A 23,980-nucleotide genomic window follows, 5' to 3' on the forward strand; every position below is an offset into this window, starting at 1 on the left:
TTCTGTTAGCTCTGGTGCCCCACAAGTCCCAGCTAATCTGTTGCTATGGCTTTCTTGGCGTAGCTTTCTGATGACATTGAAGTAAATGGAGCCAGACAACAAACACTAACAAAGGGGTAATGCTATCCATTGCTAATGTCTGAGTGGGTCTCCCCTGAGTGAGCTGTTACTTTTAGCAAGTCGTAGCCTCCATGAATTTCGTATTTATTTGAGTGGCTCAAAGCCTGGCAGCCACTGACCCGCAGAGCTGTATGGACGCATGAACATAGTTAGGTCATACTAGCTCTCTAGCAAATTGTATTTACCTTCTGAAGTTGAAAACTGATGTCACTGTCTGCCTTTGTTTGCACCCACCAGGAAATCTGAGTTTACTGTGGGGCCCCAAAGAGCCGGGCCCGTTCCCAAGGGCACGGCCCCCCATTGGGTAAGGGTAATTAGGCTAGGTGAATAGGCCAGCAGCCTGCTTACAGTGAGGCCTTGTTCCTTGCTGTAGTATGCTCCTTTGTCTCAGGACTGGGATAGAGAGGGAAGGTTTCATTCAGGAAATGGATCAGGAGATGGTACTTTAATTAGAGTCATGATAATTGCGTATAATGCAGCTTGTACAATGGACTGTCCTGGTTAGGAAGAAGGAGGGTGGAGGGAGGGGCTCTCAATCACCTGGGGAACAGTCATTTCAGGGCGAAATAAATAATTTGGGAGTATGTGATTAAAGTAATCTGCAGGGTTTGAGAAAAAAAATCAGATTCAGAGAGTGTTTCTAGTTGAGCGCAAATTCCACATTGCTCTACGCGACTGCTCTATGTGCATGTTAGAAAGTGAAGATGGGCAATGGTGCCAGCAATGTTGTAAAACACGGATGCGTTCTCTATTACTGGCCATGCCCATCTTTGTCTTTCCCCCTGCTGCCTTCCCCTGGCCTGTCGCTCTGCTCTCTTCCAGCCTGTTTTTCTCTGGTGCATGGAGCTGCTACAGGCAAGATAAGGCCGGTCTCCCCGAGTTAGGGCTTAGCATAATCCCTCTTCCTTCCTCATAAAAAAAAAAGGGTAAAAAAAAAAAAAAACGTGTTCATCACACAGTTGAAGAAAAGAGGAGGAATTGATGGAGAAAGAGAGAGTAGGCAGCAGTGGAGGAAGTGAAAAGGGTAAAGAGGGAGGGAGAAAGCGGGAGACGTGGAAAGAGGGAATGTGGTAAGACTGCTGCCGCATATTTAGTAGAATTTCACCAGCCATGAAAGATGTATAAAGGAATGTGTGCAGCCCCAGTGGCATCGGAGAAAAGAGGAGGAATAGTTCTGCGTTCCCGATGATCAGAGGATGAGCTAATCCTTTGACAAGGGGGTCTGGGGAAACCCAATCCCAATGCCCAAAAGCCTGACATGCCTAGAGCTGGCATCCCAACTCCAGCGGCAGGATTCAGACAATGCGTCTGCGAGATGATGCCGTCTACTGCCAGAGAATAAGCTGGCACGTGCACAGCAGCTTGGAGATGGGTACAGACAGAGCTGCTCTCCACCTACACAAAACACAAGACGAATGATTGTGAAAATGGATAAAACAGCTCAGGAAACGTACTTCGAATGCTCGGATGGTTGTGTTGAGAAACAGAAGGATAGGATGGTATCACTCACATCAGACCTGCAGGATGAATTAAATAAAGAGACTGTGCAGGACAAACAGTTTGTGTGTTTCCTGTGGTGTATATTGACATTACACCAACAATATGAGGAATATACAGGATGATGGGAGGTAAATACGGCGCAAAACAAAAAGTGCTTTCGCTGTCAAAATGATGAATTAGTACAGTACTGTCTTGACGTGAAATTACAGGCCTGAAAACAAATAAAAACTTTCAAGGTTTTCATCTTTTTTGCACTGTTTTGCTTTCCCACAAACCCTTTCGCTCTCCAGCAAAATCCTCAAAATCAATCACGAGAATTAAAGAAAATACGATGAGTTCTGGCAGGGTCGACCGGTTGCGAGGAGTTCAAGCAAATGTCTGAAGCCGTGATGTATTCCAGGAGCTAAAACGTGACAATGAATGGGAAAATATCCTCTCAATGGATTTGACACTTAGCTAATAGCCTGTGATCGAAACAGCGGTAAAGCCGTCATTGCTTGGTAACGCAACACCAAGACTGCGTCGATGCCACAGGGTCCGGTGCTCGGTAAAGGACCAAAGAAATATGCACGATGTCAGCACTGTCTTATTGACCTGATAATGTTTTGGTGACTGACAGCTATATAGGATTTTTGACATTTTTACCGCCTCAGCCACTCCTGCTTTGAGACTCAATGAGTTCTTTGTTGTGAAGCTAACTGAAGACAAGCAGGAGGATCTGGCTGGAAAGGAAGTCAGGGGGAAAAAAAAGGAAAACTTGCCATAAGATTTGATGATGCTTTGTTTTCACATGAAAAAAAAGGCTTTTATTTCATCCTTCTATGTTTTGACAGCACAAAATCCCATTATGTCAAAAGCACAAAAACAAAGGGCTTTGTGGGTTACTATGTTGAAAAAAAATAAATGGCTGGGTTCGTTTTAGTGAAGCTTAAAAGGAGCGAGAAAACAGAAAATGGGACGGATAGGATAACTTTGCAGTGCATCATAGCGTTAATCGTTTTGCAAAATGGAACCCTAAATTAAATTCAGATGAGATGAATGTTTTAATCAATCGGCAATCTGGGGCTGACATGAGATTGATTGAGAATGTTTCATTATCAACAAACAATTTCCACTGTCTGGAGCCCTATGCTGATTTCCATTTATGGCAAACCGTGGAAGTTGTTGACAATTAACCAGTCTGACGATGCGGCTATTCATCATGTCATGCTGTTTGTTTTATTTTTCAGCTGAAGTATGTGGCACGGGTTTTGAGAACGCGCGTGTGGCATGTGAGAGCATAAACAAGTGCCAGGCTGAATGTGCACGAGTTTGTGTTCGCAGTGAAAAGAAGGCTGCAGATGAAAGGATTTCTAACAGCGCTCGGGCAGGGGGGAAAGATTGAAGGGTTAATGAAACACTGGATTTATAGGTGGCTTTAATGAAGACACGCTTACGTGAAAATCACGGCGTGCGTAGGTCGCACATCTTTCCTCGATGCCGCTTGACTTTAAAAGGAGCGGCACAGCTGTTTTTGCTATATGTGTCATGTTTGCAAACAGCATAAAGTCCAAACAACATGATTACAGAGATAAGAATGATAAAAGGGTTATTAAAATAGTAACAAAAAGGTCGGAAGTGAGACGTTTTCTTTAACGAGCTTGCGCTTGAACTCTCTGTTATTTATATTAATGTCAATCACTGACACAGTAATCAAAGTGTGGCGTTGCTGTGCTGCCACTGTGTTTGGGTGTGAGTGGGTAGTGTGGGGTGTCAGGTTTCTTGCAGGATGCAGAAATGTGGATTTCAAATCAAAGCTGTTAAAACTCTGTCACTGCATACCAAAACTATAGAAACTTGTTTCTAGCACTGAACAACAAACAAACAAGAAAACATTTTTGCCTCCATAGGTAAAAAAAAAAGTTTTGAATTAAGTATCTGAACATTTAAAAAACGTAAATATCTAAGAAATCTGTGTTTAAATCTCAAAATGACATTGTTATTTATCGAGTTCACTCGTTTATGTTCACATTAGAGCTGGCACACTGGGCTCCTCTGAGAAAAAGTGAATCAAGTATAACATTCCACAACTATAACTATTTTTTTTCTGTTTAGGAAAGCGAAGAAAATAACTATAATTGGAGTCTTTATCAAAAAATAATAATAATATGCTTCACTATTTTTTCTGGATTTTTTAAAGTGGTAAATCTGAAAATTCATGGATTACAAACAATTAGATTTTACAACTGAAAGTATCACTTTGATTAAAGAGCTTGCACACACTGGTGGATTAACTATTATGGAAATATAAAACATAATTTGGATGATTTGGATAATTAACAATAACGTTAACTTTGGGCAGCTGTGGAATAAATCTTACACTTTATTAATTGTTTATGGATTGTTATGCATTGTTCATGGAAACCCATGCCATGAAGCTCCCAGTACACAGTTCTTGTGCTGATGTTAATGCCAGAGGAGGTTTGGAACTCCCACTATATGTAAATTTACATTGTCTGACATTTTGTAACTAAGTCGCTGTGGTTCCTTTGCAATAACACAGCTGATAATAGTTAATCTAGGGGGGAACAAATTTCACAAACTGCATTTTCGTGACAGTTCCATCCCATTCCAGTATCACGTTAATAGCAGCGAGCTCTTTAGGACGACTGTTGTAAAGGCAGACGGCATGGCTAAGTGCTGGATTTAAAAAATCTGTGGCAACAGGACTGAAAGCACAGAATTCAAAGATTTAGAGGTGTGGCTCAATAATTTTGTCCCTATAGTGTAAGTTACAAAGGACAGCCTCCTAAGATAAGCTAAATTAGCTGATTTTAAATAAAGAATTGTCTGCATTCTAGCTGGTGCCCCTTTGTTTTGTACGCTCTTTGAATCCATTCCACAAGCGTGCGATTAAACACGTTGTGTTGTTTGGAGAAAGTGATGTTTCTTTGATCTGAAAACCTTTGCGGCTCTTATTGTTCTCTCCACCCACACATGTCAGAGACTGCTGTACTGAGATCTTTGTTCACAGTTTCAGAAAACATTATTGGAAATATTGGGAATCCATTGATGTTTACCTGTTGAGATTGCATATTATCCCCTACTGTCTTCCTCCCACCAAATTAACCTTTCAAGCAGTAGTAGTCCAACCCAACATGTGGATGCTTTCAGGTATACCTCTAATTGGATTTTTGCTCATGTCCCCTTTCTTGTCCAGAACCATGTTCGATTTTTGTTTAGATCATGGATCACATAACAAATTATTTTTTTATTGCAATACTGGCTATGAAATATGTATTACAGTTTACAATGAAAAAAAAAAAAGACTCGAGACTTGAGTTTGATACATTTTACTTGCGACATGGTCGACCCTTCAGTGGGACCACTTGTAAACATGAAAAAGCACCTGATCTATGCCATGTACCAGTGCCATAACAACAATGGAAAGTCATTTAGGAGCTTTGTTTCCCTAGTCCAGGGGTCGGCAACCTGCGGCTCCAGAGCCGCATGCGGCTCTTTAGTCCTTATACTGCGGCTCTGCGTGGTTTGGGAAAATAAATTAGTATTTAGCTGAAGTGTATTTTATTTGTGTTTAGTTCTTTTTTTTTAACTTGTAGTTCTAAATTGGAAGATTATTGTGATATTGAAATATAAAAATAAAATTATATTCTATTATTTTTTCATCGCTCAAAATAAGAGTCACACTCGCGGAAGCCGGTGTACCCGCCGAAACGCCGTGCATTTATCGAGACTTTCAACCCCAGGTAGGCCAATTATGGATCTTCGGATCCACATTATGTCAGCAGCTCCACCATGAACTATGTTAAAGACAAACACCGCTCACGCCTGACAGATGACAGCTTACAGTCCTGCGTAAACTGACTTCGTACAGCCCCGATTAGCAGACGCTGTGCGCAGAGGTTCGGGACCATAAGTCTTATTGTAAACATATCACGGCAGACCTACGATGTTTGCATGAACACGCTTTTCAGCATCTCTTTATTGACCACTTTTCACACACGTTTGCTGTACGCATACAGCCAGCTATAGCTTTTCACCTCACAGCCCGACATACACCACCAACAACACAACAGCACAGATAGCGCAGACGTAAAGGCAGTGAGGCATGATTGCGGGTGTGGCTCAGGTGCGTCCGCCTCCCCTGCAGCAGCGCTGCAGACCACGCCCCGCCGCACGCATTAACCTGGTAAAATACATATTTAGGCAGAATTTTGCAAATATCTATTTTTAATTTTTCAGCAGCATAGTGCTTTTTTACCAATTATTTTTTAAAAGTCAGGTCAAGGCTCCAACAGCCCAAAGGCGATATAAGGGTGGTGGCTGAGAACAGTTTTTGTTTGCTACATGGATCATTTTAGTTCAGCTGGGTGTCTTTCCTTTTGTTATATTTCTTTAAGAGTTCAAAATGTGTTGATTACATAAATAAAATGTAATTTTCTCTGTAGCACTTCATGGATTTCATAAGCAACACACTTTAGTTGTTCACACAAAGCATAAAGGTAAAAAACAATGTATACAGTGTTATCTTCATTTTAGATGTCAAAAAGTATTTGCGGCTCCCAGTGTTTTCTTTTGCGTGGAAACCGAGTCCAAATGGCTCTTTGGGTGTAAAAGGTTGCAGACCCCTGCCCTAGACACATATACAGCAGTAGGATTACAACACAAAGGTCATCTTGCAGTCATAGCGTCTGCTTTAAAAGGAGAGAATTGGAGCTAACCAACCCTGAGACCTTCACTCAGGAAATCGTGGTTTTTATCAAGTGTCCAAACTTTGATGCAGTCGGCTGGTAGGGTTTAGCCTTCAAAAGTACTTGGTTAGGCTAACAGATGAAGATGAAGATGAAGGTTTGTGCAGGTGACCACCATGTGAATAAGTACTGGTAAAATATCCAACAAATGCAGCGTGTTGTTACCATTCTTATAAACGTTTGATAACTTTAGAAAGTTTTTCTTCTAAATGATTCACCACACTTATTTTTTTTATACATTTAAACATTTTATATATGCAAGAGGAAATTTCACAAATGAATTGTGCAACAGGGGAACTCTTTTAAGACAGTCTAGCAACTCAGGATGGCAACCTTGGCAGAAACTTAAGGTGAAAGGTTGGAGCCGTCAGAAAGTTTTTGCAGGTTGGGCCAAAATGTTTTGACCAAGGATTTCCAGAATCAACTGAATGGTGTCAGGTAAGTCAACCATACACAAATGCTGTGGGTGATTGAGGTGATGCTAACCTCAATGAATGTTGTAAAGAAGAGTGTGACAAAATTTGCCCACAACGATGTGAGAGACTGATGAAGTCAAACAGAGAATCATTACTTCAAGTCAATGATGCTAAAAGTGTTTCTAGAAGCTACTGAATCGTGAGGCGTGGTTAGTTTCTCACAGAACTGCACAGAGCGCTGTGAAAGCTTTCTTTTCCCTTACGACTGTAGATTTGGGTTAATATAAGTTTTCATAGTCATAATTTTTAGGGTTTTATTGTTACTCTGAAAGCTCAGCATAGTTACTTTCTTTCAATCATACAGATTTATTTCATCCAAACCAAACACACTTCATCAAGTGACGAGATGGAAAAATGGTCAAACACAGCACCATAATTTCAGATTTATGTTAATGTTTGAATTGGGCTAAAGATTAGAGAAGGGCCAATCTGGATTTGTTGTCTCGCCAATCAGCAGACTTGGCTCTAACAGAACCTGCTCCGAGTACAAAACTCCCCCGGAGAGCCATTGTGTCTGTCTTGCAGGAAGGCTTGTATGTGTAAAGCCTCTCAGTGTTAAATTGCTGATCTTTGGGATCAACAGGCAGGTCACCAATAAACTTGTGATCAAGGAGTTAAGCCGATTTTTGTCAGAAAACCAACTCTACTTTAAAACACCAGGTATTTTGTTCAATATTATGTTGGGATTTTAACATGGAACACAAAGTAAAGACAATCTGTGATGAATTGTTAAAATGTATTAAAATATATAAACAATTGTGCTAATTTTGCTACTTTGGTGGTATTATTGTTATTATTGAATACGTAAGGACTCTATAGATCATTCATTGTACAGCTGTCTTATCAATTTTTTGAGCAAGATTCACAATAACTACACTAATTAAGCATCACTAAGACATTAGTAAATACATCATTCACTGATAAAGCTTTATTCCTACACCCATATAGTTATAAGCACAGTTGTACACGTCCCTAATGAAGAAGTTCATGTATAACACGTTTAATGGTAGTGTTTGTATACTTTTAAACAGCCATATCAAGAGCAAAACAGTTATTTAGAAGCTCATAATGTTTCATGGTGTCATTTAGAAAGTCTAAGTAAATAATCAGCATAGTGTTAAATGCACATTTGTACACATAGTGATGAAAATATGTGCTAATTATCTGCTTTCTGTGTAATTATTTCAATTTGTGGTTGCTAGTTGTTAATTATAGACAGAGGAGAATGGATGGGTAGATGTTAGTTCAGTATTTTGTGTGAGACCTAAAGTAAGAACTATCTATGCCTTCAGCTTTTATGCTCCTTATATCTGGAACAAACTCCCAGAAAGCCTCAGATCAGGTGAAACACTCAGTTTATTTAAATCCAGGTTGAAGACTCACCTGTTCTCAGCTGCATTTGAATAAAGCACAAAATCCACACTTAAGCTTAAATTTCAAAACTTACATTTTAACTACTGATTTTATCTACTGTTCTGATTTTATCTGTTTTGATTTTATATACTGTTTTTTTGTTAGTTAATTAGTTAGTTTGCTTGTTTTAATCAATTTTAAATCATGCTTTTTATTTGTTTTTGTTTCTAATGTCTCTGTAAAGCACTTTGAATCACTTTGTTGTTGAATTGTGCTATACAAATAAACTTGCCTTGCCTTACAAAGCATTTGTAAATGAAGGTGAAAGTTAGCAGGACCTCAAGATTTAACAGAAAAAGTAAACAGAGACAAAGCGATGCAGAGAGACGGGTTTCTTCAGGTTTACAGAAGACTAAACTGTCAGTAGGACCAGAGTCTAGCAGGTAAACATCATACCAGCTGTCGGTGATTTTGACTTGTTTTGGAGACACAGGACCCTGGCATCTTGTAGTCCTTTAACTGGGCCATGAACTCCTCTGTCCAATGACAGGTACAGCAGGCCAATCTTTCTCTGTCATTAAAAAAAAAAATACAATAATCAAACATGTATGTATGTTATATATGAATGTATTCATCAAGACAAAAACATTTACAACTGTGTTTATAAAGTAGTTCTTTATAAGTGATGAATGAAGCATTTACTATTTTAATGCTAGCGTGAGGACCACAATCACACAACATCCTTTCCTTTCCTCATCTCAGCAGGCTTTTAATAGGTAACGCAAGAGTATTAAGCCATCTGCATCCTCGTGTGAGAGAAACAGTTCTGAGCTTTGTTGAAAACTGTCATTCTCCTCTTTAAGCAAACACTGAGTCAACTTCATCTGCCGGGCTCAGTGCCAACCCAAACATCTAGGAGGACATGCAGCATACCACACCAGTGGCATGATGCAGAGGAATCTTAATGACCCTTTCAGGTGTGGGAGGGGAAAAAGGGATAAATAAAAACAACCATAATTGCTTGTGCTCTCTGTAATTAGCATGTCTGAGTGATGTTGAGGCAACATTTGCCCTGCAAGTAAATCGGCTGGGATGATTTTGATCGGTGTCATCGACAGGGCATTCATCTTCTAAATGGTTTTAAATCTTTATGGTGTAATAGGAGGTGTTTGTTGAGTCGTTTTTGTTTACCAATGACCCCGTTTGTTGGTCATTGCTGTTTCCATGGTCTCGTGTGGGTTCAGTGCTTACTAAAGTTTATTATGGATGTTTTAAAAATGAGATTGACAAGTGGATGCGTTATCAAAAATATTCTTAAATGTAGTTTGTTGTGGGCACGTTGCGGCTGTGAACAACCGTTGTTTCTGTTATCAAGAGCAAATCAGAAAACAGCTATAAATACGAACGGGATAAATCTGACTCAAGTGGAAGATTTAGACAAATAAAAAGTAGTTAAACTTGGCCATGTGCCACATGTTGTCACTCAAATTTTCTTTATAATCTGCAGTAAAGAAAAACAAGACATTCAAAGATTTGGGAGGGACTCTTTCTTTGTATTCTTTCACAGAGCACGATTTGTGCCCGTGGTGAAAATCTAAAGCACGACTGCTAATTACTTGGACAGTTGTCAGAGGGTAATCCTCTGCATCACACGGTATCGACACTGACAGCTCTCTGAATGCTGACTTGGGATGTCAAAGGAATTCAGACGGTTAATCCTCACTTTAGGTTATGATCAACCAGACAGGTGTAGATCCATTGAAAGCAGCATGCCTCGCTGGGAACAGATCCAAGCCGTGATCACGCAAGGTTGTTATGCTGGCACTATGTGTGAACGCTGGGTGGAAACAGCACATCGAAGCACACACTTGTGGGTAGGAGCTGTTTGCTGAGTGTGCGCGCTTTTTTATTATATGGCACAACAGGCATCTAATTGCTGCCTATTCATCCACATGATCTGGCAAAGAATTCAGAATGAATGATTAAATATGTTTGGATTTTGAGTAAGGTTCAATATCGTTTTCGTTCGCTTTGTTTTGTTGTGTTAGTCATTGTGATTTCTTGTGTTTGGTGAGTTAATTTCTATCTGTGCCGATAATTATTTGTAATTATTTGTCAATTCCTCGTTGGCCGTTTTTGCTTCTAACATTCCCACCGCCTTTCTGAAACACAAAAAAAGCAGCTGAGACATAAAAATGCCCCTTATTTTTGTTTTTGTTTTGCTTTGGCATTCAGAGAAAGTCCTACCTGAGTCATTATTTATGTGGTTTCGGTGTGTTTATACTGTAGAGCAGCAGGAGCGCAGCTACTTTGGTGCAGGTCGAACCGCTGGTGCTTTTTGTAATTTGACGATAAAGAGACAAAAACATCTTGAATCATCATTCAAATCAAACATTTCAGCTATCCAAGTCCAAGTTCGCTCTCTCTCGCTTCCCCTTTTCTTCCACCCACACACATAACATCTATACACACTGAGACGCAAACTGCCAGGAAACACAGAGGGACCTGTTGGGTTCCTCTCTCATGTCTCTGGCCTCTTACCTGTCTTTGTGATAAATGAGACACATCTGGCATTTCCCCTAGGGCAACTGGCCACTGTGTTTGCTTGCTAACAACTTCTGTGGCTTTTGCTCAATCATTCAATCACTGCTAACCTCTGTTGTTTTTTTCACCAAAGAAAAAAATAAAAATCTCTCTGTCTGTGTTTTTTTTTTTCATGAATCTCAAGAAATGTGCTTTGTCTGAAAGCTGTGGTAACTCCCACTCACTCAATGAGGTACAAAACCATATATATATATATATATATATATATATATATATATATATATATATCCTAGGCCAGGCTTGCAGAAAAAGAGGAGATCAGTCTGTTTCTCCCTTGATGATTCTTCATGGTTGTTTTCTGCCCTGCTACCTCTTCTCGTCTGATTAGAAAACAAATGAAAAGCAAACTCATTGTGACATCCGCCTCTTCCTCGCTTGGCTCTCGGGGGATGTGAACAGAGGTTGCATTTTTGGGACAAGGGAACATGAGGTGTTGTTACTGTGATGAGCAGTGCCTGGGAACTGAATCGAGATATGTGTTGATGGTTAAGTGCTTTGCATTGAGTCTGCAGGATGTCAGACGGATCTGCTTCATGTGTCTTCTCCATCTTGCAAGTGTGAGCAGAGAATTATGGCGCTTCACCTCCCGTGTTGTGGCTGTGACTAATGACGATCTAGATCCCACTCTCCAACAATGTGAAAATAAAACTGATAAATAATTTTGTAACAGTGAAAGGAGGTAAATTTTTTTAACTGTTACCACCTCCCTCTCATTGCACATTTCCTTTTTTTTTCTTCTTTTTTAAGGGAAAATGAATGCTGACATGTTTTATCATGCCCTCACTGCACTGTAAATTATGCATCTGGTTTGCTGCTCATTATTTTTAGGTAACGAGGGACTGTTCTCGGGCTATATGTGCTAGCTCCTTTCTTTCTTTTCTTCAGTTTTTCCCCCTTTTCTCTTATTTTTCCCTACTGGTTTTGTGTTTATCGGCATCATTACGGAGTGTAAATCCAGTCCACAAATCAACTGTGTTTTGGCATTAACAGAAACAGCATTAACACAAATTCTCTGATACTAAAAATTAGCATTTAAAAATGCACTGAGGAGCAGAGTTACAATGCAGTAATGCTACTGGAATGGGTAAGGGGGTAACTTAAATCATTCAAATATATATTTTCTTCCACAGTGTGTCTTTTGTCCTGTGTCTCTCGCTCCCACCCTGAGCCTGTTTCTGCCAGAGGTTTCTTCCTGTTAAAAAGGAAGTTTTTCCTTTCCACTGTCACCAAGTACTCGCTCATAGGGGGCCATGTGATTGTTGGGGTTTTCTGAACATGGTTCGGTTCGGTATTGGAGTAAATACATTTACTTCTATGGCTCATGCTAATAATAAGGATCTATAGGTTTTTTTTTAATGCTACAAAAAACAAAATGTATTCATTGATTTTTATTACATGATAATCAGGCCAAAGAGTTTCTAGCTGAACAAAAGTTTTGTTGCTTGTTGTAGTCAATCGAATTATATGTTAGTTATTTCAATAATTAATGTCAAACCAGTTGATTATTTTTATATGGAGCTATAATTTAAAGGAACTGAATATGATTTATTGAAATATAGACTTTGAGTGATAAGCTATTTGGTGATTAGGCTTCGATAAAGCTGCACAGCAAAACAAAGCCTAACTAGAAAATGCATTTTCTGAGGTAACTGCAATGTGAATGCTGATAGCTGAATGTTTTGAGCTGGAATCAAATAATTGCTGAATGTTAAGTTAAAAATGTTGAATGAGCTGAAAAATACAGAACTTTTCACGGCAGACCGGGGTGCAAGTTCATGCTTTGCAGCATACTTTATTGACACTTTCACGGTTGCTGTACATCCGCACCCAGAGCTGCAGCTCTCCCGCTGCCAGCTCAACATAACGACCACAACAACAAGGCCAACCACAGGACCCAGTTCAATATTTAATTTGGCGGGGCGTGATTGCGTCCGCCTCCTCTGCACGGCACCGCAGGCCACGCCCCCCCACATTCACCTATAAAGAAAAGTGCAGAACTGTTGAAAGCTGATGTTCACACAGAAGAAGTTGGAAAGTAGCTGAACATGTTTACAATGTACATTTGAAAAAGCTGAGTAATGAAAAAAACAAAATTTAGAATCACAAAACATCTTAATGAATATTAAAAGTTCATATTCTCTTAATCACTGTGTTACGTTCCCCTAAAAGGGTCCAGGCGATGAGGGAAAGTAACAAAAAGTGTCCAGGTTGGAAAAAGGAGACATAGAAGCAAAATGGTTAAATTAAAGAGTTTTATTAAAAGTTTTATCAATAACTCAGCTAAAAGAGATGGACAAGCCGCTAACACCATTTAAAGAAACAAAACAAAACTCAAGCGTCGGTCAGTAAATTGAAAAGTACGTTAGAAAAGAGATTAGTAACCAAATACATTCCTCGCCACCGAGCAGGAGCAAGCAATCGCAAAATACAGCTCACTACCTGCAAACACCAAACGCACAGCTCACTAGCTCCAACCACTTACATGGCTCTCTGGCACCAGAGCTCACCTTTCTCTGGGCTTAAATACCTTTAATTGCTGATGGAAGGTAGCTGTACAAAAGAAAAACATGGCACCTAAGGCAGGAGAGCTGGTAGGACATGCCCACACAGGCAACTTCAGGAGGAGGCCCTGCTAGAGCCGCAACAGCTGAATGACTGAAATGTTGGAGAATCCACTACAGACAGCTAAATGCTGTACGTTTAATCATCCCGTCACAAAAGGTGATTCTAAACATCATCATCTGATTCCAGCTGCCCAGATATGAACCACCTGTGTGCAGAAGAGAAATCCACCAATGAACAATAAGCTTGGATTTAGCAGGCCAAACAAAATGCTCTATCCAGTTGTCCTGCACTACTGACATACTATTATTCTGTGGCAAAACCCTATCAAATCTACCTCGGTGCACCTATTGAAAAACTGCATCTAAATCCAACACCCTAACTCCTGTCAATATCAATTTCAAACCACGAGGATCCCGAGGACGTGTTCTACACAACAGTGTGTTCTTTATGCTCCTGCTGTCAAAAATGTGGTCACAGGAATGATTTGAAAAGTGGGGTCATTCCTGCTGTTGAGATAAACTTCTCACTAAAAATACAATGTTTTTTCTATGGGTCTGTTAAAAGGTTATTCTACTTGGAACCACACAGTTTAAAAAGTTTACATCTCTGAGGTTTGAAAGACACACTGTTGGAAAGAGAACAACGATGGCTACGTTTTGAGGGTAACATGACGGCTGTAGAGCAAACACTGTGCATACAGCAGCAGTTGAAACAGTAGTTTTTAAGATTCAGATTAATGTTGGCAGATTGACAGATAGAGCTTATCAAACAGGCAGGTGTGAGCCTGGTTGCTACAGAGACTCCAGCCAGTGGCACCACACACACACACACACACACACACACACACACACAGGAATTCGCCTGTTTTTGACAAAATTCTTCCACCGTGAAGGCTAGGAGAGGGCTAGACGGACGAAGGCGGGGGTCGCGAACCTGAAGCTGCGAGTGCTTGGTCCAAGCTGGGCAAGTTTTTAACTTCTTTCTATGAAAGCTTGATGCGGGCCCCCCTAAACTTCTGTTAGAACGGTAGGTTATACAAAAATGTACCACTTGAGTTCTGGCTGTTGGCAGAGATTTACAGTTATTTGCACCCTTGTAGGTGGGAAAAATTGCGTTCCTGTGAGAACCGTGTGGTGGACTTCACCGCCACTGACCTACATTTATTAGGGTGTGATGCGAACTTGTGGACAGGTAACGAAAACAATACAGTTGAGGGATACTCCCGCTGCATTTTACTGTCCAGCGTAAGTCATCTCCTGCCTTTTATTTACAGAGTACCGAGCTGCTGCTTTGCTGAGTGGATTTCTGGCTGCAGGCAAAGGACCCGACACATCAGTGTGTTTTAATTTGTTTCAACTTGGTGTAATTCGACAGACTGTGACTGCTGCGGCTGTCGATTTTGCTTGCTTGTTTTTTTTATTTTTCTGTATCAGTAGGCACCGCAGATATTGATTGTCTTTTAGTGTTTTACCCTTTTTTATATATATATATTGTTGCAGACGGTGAAGGCGCTGCGTGGAAAACAAAACCTTTCTTTGTCTTGCCGCTTTTTGCATGCACAGCGGTGGGTCTGAGTGAAGACGGCACAGAAGATTTCCCTTTTTCTATAGTGTCTTGCCCATTTGGGGTTATGTGTGAGTTGCCGTCCCTTTTTAACGTGTGTGATATGTTGATTTGTTCTTAAACGGTTCCCCGCAGCGCTTATCCTGTCTCACGGGCAATCATACAATTTTATCATTTTTTTGTTGTAGTTAATAAAGTAAAGTTTTTAATTGTTTTTAGCTGTTATACCGTTACTTTTATTTTGTATTATAAATTGAACTTTTTAACTGACTGTGCGCCTACGGCTCCGTCCTATTTTTAAGTACCTACCACGGGTCACACGACGAAGGAGATGAAGATGGAGGAGAAGAAGAAGAAGGCAACCTCGACCCGCGAGGACGAGGCCCCACCGAAGAGGCTGTAGCGGCAGCGCAAGATTGCCTGCCATATACCGACCGGGACCGGAGGTCACCGTCGACAAGAGACTGGTGCCGTTCAGAGGTACGAGTCCGTACGTGTGTTTGTGTATGTGAGTGTGGGATGAGAGGAGGAACAACACTAGCTTTGTTTTTGTTGGGTTTTGGTTTTTTTTACACCACTTTATCTTCCACGCTTCCACGCATTTTCTCAAACTCACGTTTCTTCTCCGTTTCTACCCTTATCCCCCCCCCCCATATCTCTCTCTCTCTCTCTGACTCGCTCGCCATGAGGAAGGTGTCCGTTCAGACAGTACATGCTCAGCAAACCGGCCAGGTATGGGATCAAGATATGGGTCGTTTGCGACGCCCGTTCCAGCTATGAGTGGAAGATGCAAGACTACACCAGCAAGCCCGACAAGCGCGGCCCTCCCAAAAAGCTCCTGGCCACTCGAGTGGTCGTGGACCTCACCAAGGGACTGATGCCAGAATGCAATGTCACCTGCGACAACTTCTTCACCTCGCGTGAGCTTGTTGACTCCAGCCCCGAGCCTCAGCCTAGCCGCCGTGCCCCCATGGCAACCGCAGCAGTGGAAAACCTCCCTTAGTGCTGCATTACAATCGCACCAAGGGAGGCGTTGACAACCTGGACAAAGTTGTGGGCACGTACAGCTGCAGGAGAAAGACCTGCAAGTGGCCCGTGGCCTGGTGGTTGACATGGTTGACGTTGCAGCCCACAACGCGTTTGTGCTCTGGAGGGAAATTCACCCCGACTGGATGGCGGGCAAGCTCAACAAACAAAGGATCTTCTTCGAGCGACTGGGCAAAACGCTCGCGCTCCCCATGCTCGAAACCAGGGCCTCGGCCCGAGGTAGTACTACTACTCCTCATACTACTACCATTACTACCACTACTACTACTACTACTACTACCACCACTATGCCTCTTGCGGGGACACACGACTCCTCTCTGGTGGTGAAGTCGAGAGGCGAAGGTGCCGCATGTGTCCCAGAAGCAAAGATGTCCGGACCAAGGTCCTGTGCCACGAGTGCCGAGTGTACGTGCGCTCCAACTGCGCGGCCACTCACTGCTACCACCCAGCTTTCTCCTCACGGCGCCTATGCCCCCAGAGAACTGGCGGGCACACAAGGGCTAATGACAGGCCAGTGAATCCAGAGTAATGGTAAAATGTATATATATATATATATATATATATATATATATATATATATCAGTGCTGTCAATAAATTAAAAAAAAACAAAACTAATGAATCTCACAATTTTCTGTAATTAATCGTGATTACTCGCAATTATTTGATCAATAGCCTGGTTGCAATTACTTTTTTTTCAACCTTATATTTAACCTCCTAAGACCCGAACTCTTTCGTGGGATGTATTTTTAATTTCTCTTTGCTATTTGGGCTGATTGGGACCTGATGACTGTAAAAACAAAGAATTACGTGATTTTTTTTTTTACCTGATTTTTGGTTCTGAGAAAATTGAGATCCACATATGAAGACATTAGTTTTAAATTTCAATAGAACAGTGGCAGTATAATGTCCTCGTAAGTGGATATCAGGCTCTTGTAGAGCAAGATTGAGTATTTTGGTCTAGACAACCCAAAATGTGATGTCCACATATGTGGACGCCAGGTCCTAGGAGGTTAAGCTTGTAACTGACATTTATGCAATATAATGAAGTAAATGTAGAAAAAACACAAAGAATGTGTTTTGGCATTTGTACGCGTTTTGTCTCTATGGGCCCCATAAATACACTTTTATTTATTCACTCCACATAAGATGTAATAAATAAATGATAAATTACAAAAAAACATGTCACGACTGGGGCAGCAGCTGTGTGATGTGTGGAACAGAGGACTCAAATGCAGCACTTACTAAGATGTGAGGGTGGTTTATTAAGAATACAGAACACAAAGTGGGGATGGCAAAACACAACTGAGGATAAACTAAACTGGCAGAAACTAAACCATAGAATAGAAACCATAGACAGCAGGGAGAGCACGCAGAGGATTCAAAAAAATTTATTTCAGTGTTTGCTATTATCCATATACACAGACAATAGCAGCCCCTCTCGCTCAGTTTTTGCATTTGTGCTTGCTCGCAATGTGTTGCTTGCACCCTCAACATTTCTGCCCGTGCGCGCTCAACTCTTTCTGTACACCGTTATATTTGTGCCACAAAACCAGCCAATCACAGACTTGGATGCAAAAAAAATCTGACTGTTTTGGTCTCCAATCAGCTCGAAATGACGAAAAGCAATATCCCAGAATGCATTTCGTCCAAAACTCAAAAGAGGCAGCGGCAGACGAACGCAGAGTTGCGGAGTTTGAAATATTACTCTTTCTGGATCACAAGATAAACTTTTAAGATATTTTCAGGCGAGAATGGTGCTGTGTAATCTTCAAATATGTGCTTGATTTATCAAGACATCACATATTTGCTCTACATCAGCGGTCCCCAACCTTTTTTGCGCCACGGACCGGTTTATGCCCGACAATATTTTCATGGACCGGCCTTTAAAGTGTCGCAGATAAATACAACAAAATAAAACTAGTACCGGTACCGAAAAAAAGAACATTTATTCATAACACACGTGAAAAGACCCAGGAAAACCGAGTAAACGATAAAAACGATAACAAAATAACGCTGAAAACCGATAAAAACCCTGAAAACTATACATTTCACACCTGAGCCTCAACTCTCGCGGCCCGGTACCAAACAACTCACGGACCAGTACCGGTCCGAGGCCCGGGGGTTGGGGACCGCTGCTCTACATCACATAAGTGCTCTAACGTGTTCGCGACCGACACACCACTAGTCAACGTAAGTGGAAGTAGTTAGAGTTGAAAGATGGGTACGCTCAATGAGGATTTGAAGGGTCTCCCCACTGAAATACATTATAAATTTTTGTTGAATAAAGTTGAATAATTTAAAAAATATAAAAGTTAAAAATGAGAAGCATTAATGTCCAAAAGAAGAGGAATCTAATGGTGGGTTTTCTAAGTTGAACGGTGTTGAAAGAGATAGATGGCAAAAAACGTATGGAATAGCTAACAAAATATTATAATAATAAAAATTTATCAGCATTCACACTAATAATGGCAGGATGTAGAAAAAGACCATTGCTCTCAGAGTCTAGGTGCTGGATGTAGCAGAGGTGAAGCTGGGATGTAAAAATGAAAGTCTGAAAGGCAGATTGATGGAAGAGCACTGAGATTTAAAGAAAAGAGGCTGATTGGCTAAAAGATTGTTGGCAAGAACACAACTGGAAAAGTGTGTTGATGACAAAATTAAGTGTGTCCATGTGGGAAACTGGAAGTAAAGTAAAGAATCGACTAGCAGCCCAAAGACCCAGGAAAGCAGGCAGATGAGTGAATACAGATTTTCCTTATTGAACTTACACAAAGCTTCCTGGCTTCCTTTAGGGTGCTGAACAGTTTCCATCAGATTTGGCATAGATTCAGCTTGTTTATGACGTCATTAGGTATGAAATAGAAAGCTGCCTTGCAGGCATCCCAAACCTGCTCCAAGTTCTTTGGTTCCAAAGCGCTCTCCATCATTTGTCTTCAGATGTGCTCGATAATATTCATTACAGGAGACTGTGCTGGCCAGTGCTGAAGGACTTAGATCTTCTTTACCTTGAGAAACGTCATAGTGGAACTTGATATGTGCTAAAGAGTTCCATCTCCACTAAAGAATCTAACCAGTTATAGTTAAGGAAGAATCTCTTGATATTTAGTGCTGTCAGTGTTTCCATCTACCTTACAGATCCCCCTGGCACTTCCATACTGGATGTAACCCCAAGCTATAATCTTCCCACGTCCAGACTTGATGGTTTTCTGGCTAACCCAAAGGTCCAAATGAGTCAATGACAATACTGGCAGTGGTTACGATCTGAAAAATCTAGTTGTCTGCTTTCCAACCTTTTTGCAAACTTTATTGCTTGCCAAATGAAACTCAGTGTTTAACATTGGTTTTTAGGCAGCAATATGACCATGGAGGTTATTTGATGAACAGTGCTTGTAGAACCAAGTCTTGCTGGTATCAATTCACTTCTTCTGAAACTGTGCAGCAGCTGACAATGGGCTGGCCTAGTGAATCAGCACCCTGTCTGCACAAGTAGTTATCTTATGTGGAGATCTGGGTCTGTCACAAACATCTCAAGTCTCTTGGTAGCACTTTTGAATTCTCGGGATTTGTGGTTTGAAGACGTCTGAACAGTTGTTGCACCTAAACTGAGGCCCTGTGACTCACATTTCTAATAGCCACCCAATTTAGGTTGTTGTACTCTGTAATCACTTTTCCTCTGTCGTTCCCCAGCTCCCTGCCTGGAGTTTGTTTCTTTGGAGAACTCACCCGTGTTCTCTTGAGGATTATTAAAGTCACAGCCTGTCTTTTACCATTCAGTTCTCAGAGTCTGTTGTGGTCTTTGCAGGGTTGAGTTTTGAACCTTTAAGAGATATTTCCAGGTTGGTTTCTTTATGTTTAAATTCAGCGGCGTTTTTAGTGGTAGTTATCTGGGCTCTGGTCATAGTTATACTTTGTGTGTACTCATTTATTGTTTCGGTAATTTTTGTTCTCTTTATCATGTCAGTGTCAACTCTCCTGTTTTATTTTATTTTTTATGTTCGTTGTGTTCAGTTTTGCTTCCCCTTGTCTCATTAGTTAGATTTTGCTTACCTGCGTCTTGTTTTCCCTGGCTCAGTCCTCTATCCCTGGTTACTTCCTGTGTGTTTTTAAGCCCTCAGGTTTCCTCAGTTCCTTGTCGTGTAGTACTGTTTGTTTCACTGTTTGCTCCTCTGTGTATTTCACATCTCTGTTTACTGGACTTTTCACCATCCTAATAGATTACTGAGGCTGAAGCAGGTAAAGGTTTACTTTTGTTTATTCAGATCTGTCCTGCACGTACACCCCACATACGACAACCACCTACCCTCCTATGCCTATTACGCTCTCTTGAATAAGTAAGGCCTCTGAGATTCCTCTTGGCACACCTTTGCAAATCTCTAATCTGTTGGCTTTTGCTAACCACCATCATTTTCACCTGTCACAGAAGACTTGCCCAAAATCTCACCTGCCTAACATTAATCCCATTTATTAACTTTTATTTGCGGTGAGTCTGATCCACAGGTCAAGGCATTGCAAAATCATGAGAAAGACTGCATATCTAGGATTTATTGTGGCCTACAAATTAAAACCATTACATTCCAACAAGTCTTTCATCCAAGCAAAAATTGCTATATTGATTTTTCAGAGCTGTCCACCATCACACTATGGACTCACTCATTTTGCCACCAACTGCTGATGTTTAATTCATTGGGATTATTTTGGCTCATTCTTATTTAATGTATTAACACTCAAGATATTATCTATAGTCAATATTCAATGTAATGTATATACATCCTGGGACTTTTCTAGAGTGTAGGCTATTGTCAAGATTAATTCATATTGTAATATTGTATTATAACTGCAAACCAAATAAAAAGTGTCTCCATATGTTTTTTGCTGATGTCTGTGTGTGTGTGTGTGTGTGTAAAATATTCTGTGTTTCAAACAAGAGAGAAAAATGTGAACTCTTCCCTTTAATTTGTCTTCCCAAAACTCTCATTCATATGTTACAGTGCCAAAGTTAAAAAACAGAAAAACAATGCACAAATCGAACATACTTGCTTCTGACACAGCTTGAGCTGTTTTGAAAGCAGGCAACACAATGCTGCACAGAAAATTTTATCCATGTTCAGTCAAGAGAACACTGGAGGAAAAAATGTTTATTTGGTAAAAAAATAAATAAATAAAGGAGCAGTACATTGACAGCCTCAGAAGTACATTGACAGCCTCATCCATATTCATGAAGGCTTGTGACATAAAAAGAGGACACAAATGTGAACATGGAAATGGAAATGACACATTTATATGATTCCTTCTCCACTTTCCTCCCTAATCTCCTCAAGTCAGCTGAGTGCTCACTTTTTTCTTTTCCTTGTGTTTTTCTTTCTTTTTTTCTGTCAATCACACTCATTTCGTCAATCCTCTCCTCCCCTTTTCCTTGGTCGTATTCCGGGGTGCAGTCAGTGCTCCGCCGTATCTGCAAAGCTGTGTTGCTAATGTCGGACAACACTGTTGAAGACAACCACCTCACAAAAGTGTTACTTTTGGCCTAGTCCTACGTGGCTGCTGTGATTGTCACGTCCAAACAAGAAAACAGACACTGCATTGAGAAGAATTGGGTGCATCTGATACATTTAACTCCATCTGCTGCATTATTGGATACAGCTATTGATTTTCCTTTCATGATATGGAGATTCATTCACACAGAAGTGGCCATCTTATCCCTAATAACTTTTTAACCTTGAGAAATATGCATGCTGAGGCAGTTCAAGAAAGCGCGTTGTGTCCAGGACTAAATTGATGAACTGGCATGCATTAGCATAGTTCAAGTGTTCCCCTAGGGAGCGCCAGCAGCCTGAAGCTGCGCGTGCTGCTCTCTTGTTTGTGAGTGAGCATTTGTGTGCGAGTGCGCGGGAGGGAGTAACACCCACTTTTGTGGATGTGTGTGCATCTGTGCGTGCGCCTCTAGACTCCTTTTGTGCAGGTGGGTAGATGCATGTAAGCCTGTCAAGAGCACTTGGAGAGGAGCTGCCAAGGTGAGAGAGAGACTGACCCAGGCCACCTGTCCCTGACATCCAGCTCATAGCTCCTTCCCTTCTTGCCTTTCTGCCCCACACTCCTCTCTTTCCCCTCAGCTATTGGTCTTTCCACAGGTGATTGATTAGGCCGGAAAGCCTAGCATTTGAGGGTGAGGGGGTGAGAAGCAAGGAGGGGAAGTAAATAAATGACCCCGTGATGAAACCTCTGCCCTGGTTAGTCAGGTCTGACTGAGAGACGGGTAGACGGCACCTGCGTCATGTGGCGTCTGCTGTCTAATAGCGAGAAATACTGCAAAGTCTTAACAGCTCCCAGTGATAAGATTATAATTCCTACTTAATCATGCCCCATTAACAGCGGTGATTCAGAAGTGCACTGTGAATTTATATGACTACACTGATCAAACTCTTTCGCAGAGGAAACATGTCGGGACGAGTTTCAAAGACACTAAAATGATCTGTTTTTGCAGCATGAGTCTCATTTTTCTTTTTTTTCTTTTTCGTCTACGAGAAGAAGTTTGTCTGTCAACCAATGGCCACGGTTCTTTCCGTTGATTTTTTTTTCCCACCTAGTTTCTGAGCTTAAAGGGCCTCGTTGATGTGAAATGGGGCGAATCCTTCCCAGATGAATGAGAATACCTTGACTGGTTGCATATCAACAGAGGGCCAGTCCCACTTTTAAAACTGCGCAGACTTGGCATGAAAATGGCCACCCCCGCACTCAACCCCTTTGTGTTTATACTTCTCTAAGACTTGGCAGATAAAACATAGTCAGCGCTCACTGCCACTTAATGATTAAACGCATTTTGTAGAATCATTATCGAGGATTTGGATAACGTAAAGGTTTTAAAGAGGTCCGTCCGCCCATACACCTACAACACAGAACGCGAGCCACTTCCTTGATTTTGTTACCAAGACATCCTTCGGACAAAACCATATTCCGCTGTGGCATGACGTAACCTTTTTCTATTGTCACCAGCCAACAGGGGCTGGTAACAACTTTAGATGAACTGCACTCAACAGCGTGGCTGTGCGTGAGGAAGGAGAAAGAATAAAGGCATTTGCAGCGACTTGTACATGATCAACACAGGACATGTGATTCATGCACATTCTATGCTCATTTTTCAAAAGTAGAAAGCATTACCTTCAGGCCTCCGATCATCCATTCTGCATTTAATCAGGTAATCCAATAAACTGTCATTATAGGCTCAGAGAAATGGATGTCTTACCTCTGTAGCAAGCTCTGTCGCGGCAGTAGGCAAATGTAAATAACTCAAAGTTAAGTGATTAAACAATCCGTTTTGAGGAAAAAGATGGAATTATTAAGTAGAATGTGGTAAATGTCAAATGCAGTTCACCGTGTTTGTTATCTTTCTACGCCGTTTCAAACTCATTACAGCCATACGAGGTGATTTTCAGAAGAAACCAAAGTGAGATGCGCACAAAAAATTACATTTATTTAGAAATATTAGGTCTTTAAAAATAGAGCTCAAATATTATTAGCAAACATTTTTTTACCTGGCCTCCTAATGCTGGGATGTTGCCAAATTTGAGTTTGAGTGGTAGCAGTGAGGGTAGCTAGAGGTTGCCGTTACTCACAAAGAGGGTGCTATACCAAATAACCTCCTCATGATTGCTTTGGTCTATTGCCTATATTTTGTTGTGGAGGACGGCGAATTTTCTACAAACAGTCATTTACTCACAGATCCCTAGCGAAACCGGAAAGAATATACAGCAAAATAGAGAATGTTGCCTTTAAAGTAAAAGCTTAAGCTGAAATCACAGCCGTGCATTGTGTGATAGCACATATGTTTAAAGCGCTGGATCAGTTATGTCTAATTACCTGCAAAGTTTTGGAACTGCTTCTTCCATATTTGTTTGGAGTGCACGTCAGAGCCAAGACTGCCTGAAATGATGTCTGTGTAGCATCAGATTTGCAAAATTCGAATTAACTCACAGCGGTAAAATGTTACTATTGCAAGCCGGGTT

At 41.0% G+C, this 23,980-nt stretch overlaps 1 protein-coding gene across 1 annotated transcript in view; it reads left to right on the forward strand.

The window, feature by feature from the left end:
* LOC148098633 (uncharacterized) overlaps positions 1-16,497 on the forward strand; it is a 35,451-nt gene extending 18,954 nt beyond the window's left edge. Inside the window, exons 5-7 of the mRNA XM_087852883.1 lie at positions 15,235-15,378; positions 15,626-15,905; positions 16,000-16,497. Of these exons, the coding sequence (XP_087709009.1) occupies positions 15,235-15,378; positions 15,626-15,905; positions 16,000-16,497 (922 nt within the window). The remainder of the gene's footprint in view (positions 1-15,234; positions 15,379-15,625; positions 15,906-15,999) is intronic.
* Positions 16,498-23,980: the final 7,483 nt, after the last annotated feature.

This window comes from Neolamprologus brichardi, chromosome 15, assembly GCF_056152115.1.
Source record: "Neolamprologus brichardi isolate AB-2024 chromosome 15, ASM5615211v1, whole genome shotgun sequence".
NCBI lineage: Eukaryota > Metazoa > Chordata > Actinopteri > Cichliformes > Cichlidae > Neolamprologus > Neolamprologus brichardi.